The sequence below is a fragment of the Mus caroli genome, chromosome 19 (assembly GCF_900094665.2).
Source record: "Mus caroli chromosome 19, CAROLI_EIJ_v1.1, whole genome shotgun sequence".
NCBI classification, from domain to species: Eukaryota; Metazoa; Chordata; class Mammalia; order Rodentia; family Muridae; genus Mus; species Mus caroli.
In genome coordinates, this window is record NC_034588.1 from 40,321,577 (window position 1) to 40,335,363 (window position 13,787).

Consider the following 13,787-nt stretch of genomic DNA (forward strand, 5'->3'; position numbering starts at 1 on the left):
GCGCACCTGCTGAGGGTGCGTCAGGCAAAGGCCGGGTGCTCCCGGCACAGGGAAGGGAGATGCTTGAAGCAGACTACTTGGACAAGGGAGACAGGCCCTAACCTCCTAAGCCATCTCAGGTCAGTAGAAACCAATCTACAGACACACTCAAACCCTCCTCGGATTAAGCTTCGAGTCAGGTCAGGTACAGCACTGCATGCCCCTTTGGCAAGACAAACCCAACACAGCATTTAAAGGCTTTTTTCTTTTTAATTAGGAACCAGGGAATGCGCTGCTTATCCTCTGCAACAGTCTAGAGCAGGTCGCCAGGCCCAGGGTGGAGATGGTGGCAGAGGTACTGCGGTGGGCTTTGCTGAACTTGCAGAGCGCCCAGGAAGAAAGACAACAGTGGCGACAGATGTTGGCAAGAACTAGTGTTAGCCAACTACAGCCTGGAGCAAGCTCTCTCCCTCCTTCCAACTCCTCTTGAGACTGGAGTGTGCCAGCAGCCAGAGAATGTGCTGGAAGGGCAGGATGCAGTCGTGTGGTCGGACCCTGGTCCACTCAGCATCACTTCACTTGCCTGCCCTCCATTCCTCTTGCCGCTTCGTGATTAGGTATTTGAAGAATTCATACACAGACCATGCGATGGCTGTGGAGGGGATCTGGTAAATGACTCTGGCCTGCACCCCTCGGAAGTAAGCAGTCACCCCGCCTACTTGATAGACCGTCCTGAAGGCACTAGCCATGCCTGTGATATGTCCAGTAATGTTTGAGTTCAAAGCCAGGGATTCCTGGGTGTTGAGCAGTGTTTTACAAACGTCCAGTGGGGTTGTGGCGGCGGCAGCTACTGCTCCTGCGCAGGCCCCACAGAGCACATGGGAGCTGGGGTTGTACCGTCTCTGGGGGTTAAAGTGCTCTTGCAGGAACTCATAGGTCATGAAGTGAATGGCTTGGAAGGGGACATTCATGGTCAGCTGGGTCGTGTAGCTGCGGTAAAAGGCCCCGGCCCCTTCATTTTGCCACACTGCCCGAACACAGTCTGTCACGCGGTGGTACGGCGAGTTGTACATCTGCATCCTCTGCTTGACGACTGAGCGCCACCAGGAGGGAGAAGGGGAAACCGGGCGACAGAGCATCCCAATTCAGGGTTTCACGTCAGCAGATCCGTCAATGTGGTGGGAAGAAAACAAAGGGTGGTGAGTTTCCTGAGAGTCTGTATTTCTCTTATTGTAGTGAGAAGGAAGGAAAGGGTTACTAAGAAAAATTCTAAAATGAGCCCACTCCTAGTAGGAATTCTTTAAAACCAACCAGCTAACACCCAGCTTATCTACAGTTCAGTACTCCTGGAGGGTCTCTGTGAAATCAAGAGCTTAGTATAATCTTAACCTTTCTCAACCATGGATGGCTCAGCGGCAGTGCATGCCATAGTGAGCAGAGCCCTAAAGTTCCGTCCCTTTGGTATGATGGGAACCCTGAACTCAAAACTGAGACTGGAGGCGAAAGAAGAAAGAAAATGCTGCCATGGAAAAACCACAGTTCTGATTTGAGAAGCGCTGGCTTCAGTTCCTAGCATTCCCTGTTCCCTTAGACACATAACATGACTTGAGTTCTGTGCGCCTCTAGCTAACTTTAGCTGTTTACATCCCAGTCTTGCCAGACCTACTAAGCTGAAGGAACATGGCCCCTACCGTTGGCTGATCACCTCAATTCTCACCGAATCCACCCAAAAAGCTACTACCCTAGTAGCAAGAAAGGATTAAAGTATACAATTTGGTCTTTCCCTTTTGTCTACATTCCAGTATGTGCAATACTTTATATTTTTAAATGTTAAGACCTGCATTCTTTGAAGAAACACAAAATAATTTAATACAAATCAGAGATCAAATGTACTACAAACAAGCCGAGCGTGGTGGCGCATGCCTTTAATCCCAGAGGCAGGAGGATTTCTGAGTTTGAGGCCAGCCTGGTCTACAAAGTGAGTGCCAGGACAGCGAGGGCTACACAGAGAAACCCTGTCTCAAAAAACCAAAAAAAAAAAAAAAACAACTACAAAGCAGACTTCTAGGAAAGCCCAGGCTAAGCCAACAGAGCCGTCACTTATTCCAAGAAAGCCCTGAAGATGAATTAAATCCCAAAGACTATGCTGCCTCAGTAACAGAGGCAAGTCCCCTCAAGTACTGAACATGCGGAGGGAGGGAGTGCCATCTAGTGGTACAAATAAGAGGATTTGCCAAAAAAAATTGTGCTCCGGTTTTCACCAGAACCAGGCATGAAGACGCAGCTGCGGCCCAGAAGACGGCTAAAGGGTCTTTACCTTCGGCTGGATTCATGGCTGCATCATGAAGTAACGTCGCCACACATCCGGCTGCACCTGCAAAGGAGAAAACAACTGCCACATGTCAGGCCGAGAGGGGGAGCGATGCGCTGAGGCCCCAGGTGAAGGTGAGTGACTCACAGGTTAGGGAAGGAAGGTTAAGAGCCAGTCCAAGAGGTGGTTTCAGAACCCACTGCTCCTGACTCCTGCTCCCAGAAAGGAAGGTATAACCCCTCACTTAACAATGTCATCACTGCACATTCCATATCTGACAGGAAGGCCCGAAAGGAGCAAAGATGAGAGCCCAGATGTTTTCAGTAGGGGAGTCTAAGAATAAATGCAGTTATGTCCTGGCAGGAAGCAGATGCACTTCTGGCGAGGCATGCCAGCACAATGGCCACCGGTGCAGGGAGAAGGGGGGTCAGATAGTCGGAACCTCATAATCTAATCTGCTTCTTCTCTGACTGCCTGCAAGCTGCTCAACCTATCTCCAAATCCTATCGTTCTATCACTGGCCCATCCAGACCTTCCCTTTTGGCCCTAAACCACTATCCCGACTCTCTACACTCAACAGGACTCTTCGTCTTCAACCTTGTATTGCTATGTCTTCATTTCCACCCAACGCCTAAAACATCTGGTTTCTCCAAACAGTCCCTTGACCCCATCCCCATCCATTTGTCAAGGCTCTGTCGTGTCCTCAACGACACCAGTGCCTCTGGTCAGGTTGGACCCTGAAAGGGTGAGGGGAAGAGCTAGGGCTCCATTAATGACATCCTTGAGAGTAGCTGGGTCACCTCCAATCCTGCCCTGAGAAGTAGGGTACCACCCAACTACCAAGAAATACATAGTGGGGGAGTTCAGTGTGTCTCCACATTACCAGGCATTCGAAGCTGATGCCAGGGAGATGAGAGGAAAGTCAAGCTGGTGGTAAGGGAGGACACTGTGACCTTTGCTGAGGTGCCCCATAGGAGGAGTGGGGTTGAAGCAGCCCGCTGTCCGAGCACGTCAGGTTTGGAGGTCCCTCCCCTATAATCTGGCCTACCCCAGCCCAAAGCTGCAGCTCCAAACCATGCGAGGCTGGGAAGCACTGACAGCAGCAAAGCCTAGAGAGTTTGGGAAGTGGGGACCAGCACAGGAAGGCTCAATACCATTGGCAATATGGCTATTGCCCCCTGGGTGGATTACGTCACTCAATGTCTTTTTTAACTTTTCGTAGCAGGCAAAATAGAGGGCGTGGGCAGGCCCCGCGCCTGTTGCTGTGACGTTCAGCCCCCGCATGGGCCTCCACAGGCCCTCTGTCCTCATGATTCTCCAGAGAGCCTCCAACACGTTCCGATAGCGGGCGGCTGGGTCAGGCTGTAGGCTCTGCATCCGGGTCTGAAATTATAGCAAAAAGAGCAAAGTCGGCGATTGTAACTTCTCGTCCACCCCATCCCTCCGGCCCCCGGCAAAGGGTACGCCTGTGGGAGTGACATTGGGCGCCCAGCCTTTACAACTTCCCGAATCTATGAGTCATCTTTCCAAGACTTGGACCTTTCTTCCTCTAGTCATCCACAGCCAAAAAACAGAACACCATCACATCCCTAGAGAACATTGCCTCTTGGCAACACTCTGCAACTCCAAATGACCCAGTGCCCCAGCAATGATACAAGTCTGAGATTCCCAAAGTTGCTGTCTCACCTTAATCAACTCACCTAAGTTTAGAGACCGGGCTAGAGAGCTGCTGCAGCCATTAAGAGCATGTACTCCCCCCCCCCCCATTAAAAAAAGATTCATTTATTATATATACAGTGTTCTGCCTACATGTATGTCTGCAGACCAGAAGAGGGCACCAATCTCAGTCCAGATGGTTGTGAGCCACCATGTGGTTGCTGAGAATTGAAATCAAGACCTCTGAAAGAGCAGTCAATGCTCTTAACCACGGAGCCCTCTTTCCAGCCTGCATGTACTACTCTTACAGAGGGCCTGAGTTCATTTCCCACGTTGGGTGGCTCATAATCGCCTGTAACTTTAGCTCCAAGGGATCTTTTCTGGAAATACTCATTTCTGGACTCTGTGGTTCTTTGCATTCATACATTCATTTATACATAACCACCTACACCCACGCACATATACATAATGAAAATAAAACTAAACTTTAATTCAAATAACTACTGTGTCCAACACACTCGGTCCTATATTCTAAAGGTCAGCCCTGGTCCTGCTTCCTGACCACATAGACTAACAAGAGGGCGGCCTATCTTTTGATATCTTTTCAGACTGTGTGGCTTTGGCAGCTGGGTCTGCATGTTAAGAGTCTTACTAGAAATTCATTCCCGATAGATGCTGCTCCTGGGGAAGAAGTCGCCCCGGACTGTAGAAGACGAGGACCTCACTAATCTTTAAAGCTGAAGGCCCATTCCGAGCTCTCATCTAAACTGACTGGATCCTCAAAATGGCCTTGGCAAATAAAGACCAGTCTCTGTGAAACACCATCTTTGAAGAGTCGGTGACTGGGATGAGAGCGTGTAGTAGACACCTGTAGACCTGCCAGAGTGATGGCTGGTACTGAATCCCAGCACTCAGGACACGTGAGCCAGGAGTTTGAGGCCACCCTGGCTTATAGAGTGAGTTCCAGGAGAACCAGAGCTATAAAGACAATCCCTGTCTTGAAAAAGGGAAGGAAAGAAGGGAGGGAGGGAGGAAGAAAGAAAATAACATGCACAGTTTTACTGAACTTTAGGCATCCGAGCCAGTGAGACGTCTCAGTGAGTAAAGTTGCTTGTCCTCAAGGCTGTCAACCTGAATCTGATCCTTAGAATCCACACTGTATAAGGTGAGAACTGATTCCCACAAGTGGTCTTCTGACTCCCAAAGGCAGGTATGCTATAGAAAATCTCAAAATCTCTCTCTCTCTCTCTCTCTCTCTCTCTCTCTCTCTCTCTCTCTCTCTCTCTCTCNTCTCTCTCTCTCTCTCTCTCTCTCTCTCTCTCTCTCTCTCTCTCTCTCTCTCTCTCTGGCTCTCAGTGGTTACAAACGTATGCTGCTCTTTCAGAGGACCTAAATTCAGTTCCCAGTACTCATGTTGGGCGATTCATAACTGGAACTCTGGCTCAGGGGAGCCAATGCCTTCTTTTTGGACTCCATATAGACATACTCTCCCCTCCACAAACACATATTATATTCAGTTCTAAAACTAAAAATAAATCTTTAAAAGAAATTGGAAATCCATCTCATTACACCTTCTTTGAAGTATGTTTTTCCACAAAAATCTTTTGTCTACTGACATACTTCCAAGCTAAGACAGAATGGAGCCTAAGAGCCCAGGAACCTCTAGGACCTGTCTGTCTCGTAAATGAATGACCTACTGTCAGACATGTCCTCACAGTTCAGAAAATAACAACTGCAGCCACTAGTGAGCCAACGGGGGCAACTGATGGCCAGTGACAGTTTAAACTCCAGCTTCATTCTAATCACTATTTAGATTCAAAAGCCTGAATCTGCCTGACTCAAGCTAGCCAACCGGGATCCGAGAATCAGGCCTTTTCTCAAAAGCATGGAAGAGAAACCAACCAGATTAACAGGTCCTGGTTAGCCGCAAGCAATCCACATTCCTCTGGAGTTAATTGTCTCCTGCCTGCTTCTAACACAAACTCTGCATGCTTAAATTGTTCATGATTGGACGTTCAATCAGAAATATCACATATCACCTTATCACAATGGACGTTCAGTCTCCTGTTCTCAAACTAGCCAAAGGGTGTGATGTAATCTGGGCCTGGTGGCTTCACAACCCATACTTCCCTAAGTCTGTTTGGAACCGGTCTTTTACACGAGGAATGAGAAACCACAGTGGCCTGCTGCAGTCAAGGGCGTGTGAGGCAAGCAGTGATGAAAGATTCTGGCCTCAGAACTCTTCATCCCCAAGAGGAAACTGGACTGTGTGGAAGTTACTCCCAACATCTCACAAACATCATCAGATCTAACTCAATGACAGCGCAGCCCTATGCACACGAAACAGGCACAGGCATAAAATAGTTCAAATACAAGAATGAATATGCATGCCCATATTTTTGAGTCAATAATATGGGTTTTTGCAGAATCATGAACTAAGAACATACAAAAAGCTACAGTATGAAACAAACAAAAAACAAACACCACTACCTAGCACTGAAGAGAAGCTAAGTAAGCCGGGCGGTAGTAGCGCACACCTTTAATCCCAGCTCTCAGAGACAGAGGCAGGGGGATCTCTGACTTCAAGGCCAGCCTACTGGTCTACTGTGTGAGTTACAGGACAGCAAGAGCTACACAGAGAAACCCTGTCTCAAGCAAACAAACAAACAAACAAACAAAAAAGTGGAGGGGTTTGGTGCTTTGCTGCTGTCTACAGGAAGCCTGGTCTGAACGCCAGCTTTGCTGGGCACGCTGTCTTGACTTCGTTACTCAACTTCTCTCACCGTGTATATCATCATGCAGGCCTGGAAAAATAGCCCAGCAGTTAGGAGCACTTGTTCTTGCAGAGGGAATGGGTTTGATTCCCAGCACCAACACAGCAACTCACAAACATCCGTAACTCCAGTTCCAGACGCCCTTCTCATCTCCATGGGCACCAGGCACTCACACGGTGCTCAGACAGATATGCAGACAAAACACTAAGACAGATAAAATAAAATAATCTAAAAAGTGCTCATAGAAAAAGAAAATTGCCATGCTATATGGATAACAAGAAACAAGGCATGTAAAAATTGTAATTTATGAAATATTATAAACATAAGCATTTTGATCATTAAAACATGATTGTAAAATGTATCTGTTCATGTCCGTATGCATCACTTCACAAGGTCAACTAATCAATCCCCAGCCAGTAATAAACCAGGCTCAATTCTAAAGCTCGCATGTGTGAGTGTTTACTGGGAGGTTTGTCTGGGCTACAGTGATTTGCATTGCACACTCGTTGTAACTCTAAGGGTTATACACACTCACAGGTGAGCTCCACTCTGACTCTTTAGCTTGCTTGGTTCTTGAAACCTGCCTTTGGGAAGCTATAAGGAAGGCTGATGAGTCACAGGCCGAACTCAAATCACGGCTCTGCCACATAAGACTCTGTGACCTTTGACAAGTTACTTAACTGTTCTCCGAGCCTTTCCTCATCTATGAAATAAGGACTTCACACCATGCTGGAGACTAGCAACGACTGGCATTTATTGATCCTTAGTTATCATTATGAGGTGTGAGAAAACGTAAGTCAGAGGTTGTATTTCCTAAGCTTTCACGGGTGGATGCGTACAGAGAACCTTTACATCTGACGTGCAAGAAAGACTTCTCTCTACTCTTTCCCTCTTCTTCACTACTGCAGCCCAAAATGGTCCCCTGCACAAGGGAGGCAGCCAGAGGCTCTGAGGCCTGGAAAAGGAAATTGCAATTTATCTGGATTCTCAAACCTCCCTATTATGATCATGGAAATAGCTGGCTTGATAACTGTGGCCAGGCAAGGTTATGTTGACTTCCCAGGGTCTTTCCCAAGGATATTTTCAGTCAACTTGACCCTGATAAGTGGCTAGGGATACATAGGCCAGCATGCCAAGAGACGATGTCAGCATTCGGTGGCAGACGCTGTGCTGTCCTTTTCAGCCCCAACACTGATACCTGTTTGCAGTCCAGCCATGGAGTCTGGGTGGGCTGCTTCTCCTCCACCATCCACGGGGAGAACAGCACAGCCGTGAAGGGACAAGTGAGCCAGGAAGCCCGTTCTCAGGGCAGAGGTTTCAGTTACATTCATGCCTCACGCAAACATTAGCTGTTAGGACACTAGCTCAGACCGGGCTGTCCTTTTAATTCCCAGCATCAACAGCAAGAAGCAATGATTCTTCTGAGATAAACATTTGCATTTTTGAAGACTCTTAGTCATTTGTCCTTCAAATCAAACAACCAGTTCTTTAGAGTAGGGTTTAGAGGCTAGACTGTAAAACTGTATAGTCAATTTCTTTAAAAATACAAATCCCGCTGGGTGTGGTGGCGCACACCTTTAATCCCAGCACGCGGGAGGCAGAGGCAGGCGGATTTCTGAGTTCAAGGCCAGCCTGGTCTACAAAGTGAGTTCCAGGACAGCCAGGGCTACACAGAAAACCCTGTCTCAAAAAAAAAAAAATCCCAAAGCATGTATAGGTGATTAGGAAATATTAATCGTTAACCTTGGAAGACTAGACACAACTTACTCCAGTAATCCCCCTGTTCTGTAACACACCTTGGAACCCCCTTCTCTTTCTCTTGTGTTCTCTCACCTGGGAAGTAAGTCAGGGATTGTATTTGCCAGCCCTTCCTCATGTTTAGAGAGCAGGCACTATGGCCATTCTGGTGTGCCATCGTAGATTCTGAGTGGTCTCTGTTGCTGCATCATCTTTTGATTGATTCTTTTTGCCCTCACTAAGGATATGCTAAAGGCATTTCTTCTTCCACTTCTCGACCTCCCTGCTGCTGCTGCTTCTTCATCTTCCTCCTCTTCCTCCTCCTGGTCTTCCTCCACTACCTCCCCCTTCTTTTTGAGCTAGAGTTTCTCTGTGTAGTCCTGGATATCCTGGAACTAACTGTGTAGACCAGGCTGGCCACAAACTCACAGAGATCTGCCTACCTCTGCCTTCTAAGTGTTGGGATTAAAAGCATGAGTCACTAACACCTGGCTCTATTGGCATATCTAACAAGGGAACTCATAAAACTGTTTAAAGCCAAAAGGGCTTTATAAAGTAAGGGGAAGTCTTACTATTTTGTAACAATACAAGTATCAAACTGACTGGGAGTGGTAACATTTTTTTCTTTCCTCTCAGCGTGGCACAGGTTCATGTTTGTTTGGATCATGTGCAAACCTGGGAATGTGTGTGCGGGCAGAGACAGACCTTGGGCATCTTCCTCAGTCACTTCCCACCTTGTTCATTTATTGAAACAGGGTCTTACTACACAGACCAAATTCTGGAACTTGATCTGCCTGTCTCTGCCTCCTGAGTGCTGGAATTAAAGGCACTCAGGTTCTCTTACCTGGAACTCGTGGATTTGGCTACATTAGCTAGCTGGTGAGCTCCAAGGATCGGACTGCCTCTACTTCCCCAACACTGGGATTATACACAAGGACTACCATGCCTGGATTTTCATGTGACCGGTAACGGACGATTACCGGAGCCGCCTTTCCAATCGCAATAGTAACATTTTTAAATTGCAGATTATCACACTGCATTCCACTAAATAATTCTATTGCTTCCTCTGATCTGTCTTCCACATGATACTTATCCTGAACACAGCACTCCAGACCCCTCTGCTGTATTCGGAGCTGAGGGAGGTGACTCTGAAACTTTAACTTTTGGATATAGCTTTCACTAACTCAAGACATCCAACCTACAGTCTCTCGGATAAATGTCTGACTCACTGTTATTTCTATATGTTCATTTTACAGCTCATTAGTGATTTCTCTCATACAGGCTTTATTATTTCTTTTAAGGTAAGTCACAGCAAGTTATCTGGGAAATGCTGCTACCCAAGGAACACCTCCAGCCTTAACTCCAGGTCACGGTCTAATTCTCTCTATTGGCAAGGACATTTAAAATGCTCATGTTTACCTCAGTCAGGTGCACTTAACCTGCTAGGAGCTAACCTGGAGTGTACTGAAAACACTGGCCAACTCAATGCCGTTCACAAAAGTTCAGGAACACTCTCTCCATTTCCTCTCCACCACCCAAACTCATTCACAAAGCCTTGGGGAGCACTTTCCCTAGTTCCTTATCCACTTGAAGAATGAAAATGCAAAACAGTACTGAATCCAGGGGCAAGCAGAAGAAAGCGACTTTTGCATGGCTGAAGTGGATGCTATCCTAAACGGGAAAGCATCCATCAAAGAGCTGACAGGCCAGTGCCTACACAAGTGGTATAAAGAAAGCGTGGGCGATTTCAAGAACCCCCTTGAAGTTACTGCCCTCTCGGTAGTTGGCATCTCTACTCAAGCACTCCTCTAAGAACAGCAAGGAAAAACAATGTTTCCATTTTCCCCCAGGCTTCTTCCCAGGGACCTGACCTGTATGTGTATTAACCGTCCTGCTTGGTTGTGGATGCAGTAGGCTTTCCGTCCAACCCTGAGCATACCCTGATAACTTCATTCTATTTCTCCACATCTGCTTTCTAATATCATCACACTTCCCTCCAGCTGTTTTTCTTTTTGTCAAATTCAGGGGCCCAAAGAAAGAGACTATCAGTTTCACCTCTGTTGTGTAAGGGGCTGATGCACTCGCTCCCTCAACATAGAATCTTAGTCCCAGCTCAATTTTTACGTTCAGGAAATAGATGGACTACCAATCTTGCCTCACAGAGAAACCGAAACCGTTTTTCTTAACATGCCTTATTCCCACATCCATTCCAGTCTGGAACTCTCACTTTTGACTGCACAATGATTTTTTTTTTCAACCACTCCCAGGTTAAGATTTAATACGTACTTTTATCTAGCTGAGAGATCCCAGATTCCGGTTCCTGCCCCGTCACTTTAAAGGGAAGACGCAGCAAGGAGCTTGTGAAAGCGCCGACCCGAAACATCTCAAGCCAAGCTTTCGGATAGAGTTCACCGTCTGATTTCATGCCAGCTGGTTTGTTATAGACTTACCTGTGCTTCGGGATCCCCCCATCCCATCCCATCCCATCCCATCCCATCCCATTCCTGCTTAGTCCCAATCGGGATCAAGTCTTTGGCTGACAAGATTTTTGCTTCGCCTCACTGACCGTTAGAAGTAAGTCCTGGTTCCTGACCGAGCTCATCTCCCAGCCAGGACTTTGCTTGCACGGAGTACTGGCTCAAACCGTGTGTAGAGGTAGGAGCCAGTAAGAAACCTATCAGCTCTGGGTCTCAGTTGGGATTCTGGCTCTAAACAAGGTTCAGGGTCGGGTCAGCCCCAGGTCCGGTTCGCACGCAGCCTGGTCCAGGTCTCACCTTGACGCAGTCGATCGGGTACATCACGCAATGCTCCAGGATCCCTGCCACGGCGCCCGCCACCATGTGCGTGGTGACAGTGGCTCCAGCCGGCAGCGCTTCGTATTCCGGACCGGACTCCGGATCCAGCCGTACAGGGGGCTGATAGGCCCCCGCCTCCCCGCCGCCGGCCCCCCGGCCCACGCCCCGCTGCAGCCACCCGTCCAGCAGCGCCGACTCCCCGGGGCTCCGCCCGGGCCCAGCAGCTGGTCCTCCCGCCACGCCGCCTGCACTCCGCCCCTCCAACTCCATCCACTTCGGCCAGCCGCGGCGCCCACACGCGCCGCCGCTGCCGCCACCACTGCCGCCGCCCCCCGGCCCCGTTGCGTCCGCCTCAGGCGCGGCCCAGAGAGCCCGGGGCCTCCGGCTCCCGCTTGGCCCCGAGGACACGCCCCCCAGACAGCCATTGGTGTAGCCCCTAACGTGTCTCCGCCCCCTTTCTACGGAGCCAAAATGTATCTGTGCTATTCGCCAGATAGCTTGTCATTAGTCCCGTAGGTCCCACCCCTTCCCCTTTGATCTTGGAAGCGTCTTGTTTATTGGCTCTTGATTGGCGGACTTGGCCGATCGACCCGCCCCTAGCGTTTCGGGGGCGGGAGAAACGTAAAGCTGAACTTTGATAGGCTCAACCGCTCTAGCTACTTTGGCGGTGGCCATTGGCCCGAACCACTTCGTTCTTCCATTGGATGTGGAGAGAGCGCCTGGAGGACAGGGACCGGCTCCCGGCTGTACCCCGGCGCGGCGTGCGTGGCGGCCCGGACTGCCGGGGAGAGGGGGCGGTGCCAGCCAGACCTTCAAGGTCAAACCGCTGTCGGTTGCCGTTAGGACGCGTGCTCTGGCGTGCACCGAGTGTCGAGTAGCACGGTGCGACTGTTCCCGCGGGATCTCAGGCGGGGGCGGAGTCGGCCCGGACCCTGCGTCCCCTGGCACGGCCCAACCCGCCGCTAGGGGAGATCGGCTGTGAGCCTCGGGTGGCTCTGGAGTGGTGTGCCATCAGCGCAGATCCGCTCGCCCGGGGCCTCCCACCCAAAGCCGCCTAGTGAACCCTCCAGTGGGTGGACCGATGAGCTCTCATTGGGTGGGCTCTGCGTTGGGAAAGGAGAAGGCGAAATGGGATGGTTCGGAGGCGACGACAGGTGTCAGGGTCTTGGAGCAGCATCCCAATCGCGGCAGAGCAGCTGCTGATGCCTCGGAGTGGAGCTTGTTCCGAGTCATACACTTGAACCTCGTATCCCGAGCTCGCTCGCTGATAAACTCCACCGGGTCTGATGGCTGTCCGCTCTCTCTCTCCGGGACCGCTGAGCTGCTGCTTCTTGGGAACCGCTCCCCGGTTGTAAAACGATGCTAGGGACGTCTGGTCCTCAGGGCCACTACCTTGAGCAGAAGCGGGCACTGAAGCGACGCTCGAGCCTCAGCCTCTACTGAGGAGCGAGGGCCCCTTTCCGCTCCCTGGTTCTGCAGGCTACCTCAGGCTCCCTTCTCAGCAGCGTGTTTGCACACGCTTCCCCAGTTTCTAGCTCTGCCTTTACAACCTATTTTAATGAGATGATGACGCAATTGCAAACTTTTCCATCTTTTCGTAGCGCTTCCTTAGAACGGTTGGAGGCTTTTTCATTTCCTCTCTTAAAGCTTAGCCCTTCGGCGGACGGGTCTTTCAACTAATCTTTGGCAGTGGTTACTAACGTTTGTGTCGTGATCTCTTGGAAAATAAAGCTCTTAAGTTCCCAACCCCATCCCCAGTCACACACAAAACTGCTTTTTATTTCGGGTTTCAGTGTGGAGGAGATTCCATTAACCTCAGGTTAAGAATTCTTCCCCACATCATATACAGTCTTCTTGTTACCCTGCACTTTTCTCTGAGAGATGAGTAGATCTCACAAAAAGCGCTCCCCCCCCCAGTCCTGTTAAAATATCAATTTTCTTCCCTGACCAATTAATGACAATGCCTGCTATATCCCGTCTCTCCTTATCATATTTACTTTTTTATGGTCCTAAAATGAGCATCCCAGTTCAATGACTTCTCATGGTGAGAAATAATACTCTACATTGTCCTACAGTGACCCACACCTTAGAACTTTCTCCCCCAGGAAAGACTCCAGATACCAGCCTTTAGATTTCTAAGTCTCTTTCACCTTGCTAGCTACTGAAGTGGAGTATCCCTGGAGGCTGAATGTTTATTAACAGTCTTTAATACAGTGCAGAAGTTTGCCATTCCAAACTCATTTTCCTCCCAGGGGCCTTCTTTCTGTTTTGCCTAGCCTACTTGCTTGTTTTTGTGGCATTGGAGAGCTAGGGAATGTCCAGCCACTCACTGCAGTGTGGCAGGGTGGTTCTGTCTACCTAGAGACGAATGGCACAGAGAGTGGCAAGCAAGGGTCAGTGATGAAAGATGGGGAGAAGAGCCTTGTAGAAGGAGAAACGGGTTACAACCACCCTAACTACCCACAAGGGATACATGTTTATTACTCATTGTACCCTGCATGAAATGGGTAGAGAATAAAATGAGGCTGACTTCTG

The 13,787-nt window shown here is 49.2% G+C and overlaps 1 protein-coding gene across 2 annotated transcripts; it reads right to left on the reverse strand.

Annotated features, from left to right (window-relative positions):
* Positions 1-228: 228 nt before the first annotated feature.
* Slc25a28 (solute carrier family 25 member 28) lies at positions 229-11,633 on the reverse strand. Of its 2 annotated transcripts, XM_021151755.2 has the most exons (4): positions 11,232-11,633; positions 3,445-3,673; positions 2,297-2,353; positions 229-1,072 (listed from the first exon to the last, which is right to left on the reverse strand). In XM_021151755.2, exons 1-4 carry the CDS (start codon positions 11,520-11,522, stop codon positions 555-557), a joined length of 1,095 nt encoding a protein of 364 aa, XP_021007414.1. In that variant the 5' UTR covers positions 11,523-11,633; the 3' UTR covers positions 229-554. The 2 variants fall into 2 exon arrangements, with proteins under 2 accessions (XP_021007414.1, XP_029328731.1); XM_029472871.1 differs by lacking the exon at positions 11,232-11,633 and having other exon boundaries at positions 3,174-3,677.
* Positions 11,634-13,787: the final 2,154 nt, after the last annotated feature.

What these genes read in the sequence shown, in the direction of transcription:
- Slc25a28 (XM_021151755.2), bottom strand. Translation starts at nt 11,522, where the DNA reads ATGGAGTTGGAGGGGCGGAGTGCAGGCGGCGTGGCGGGAGGACCAGCT. An exon ending in ACCCGATCGACTGCGTCAAG is followed by an intron (nt 3,674 to 11,231) that starts GTGAGACCTGGA and finishes CTATAATTTCAG; the next exon opens with ACCCGGATGCAGAGCCTACA. An exon ending in AGCCATGAATCCAGCCGAAG is followed by an intron (nt 1,073 to 2,296) that starts GTAAAGACCCTT and finishes GGTGGCGCTCAG; the next exon opens with TCGTCAAGCAGAGGATGCAG.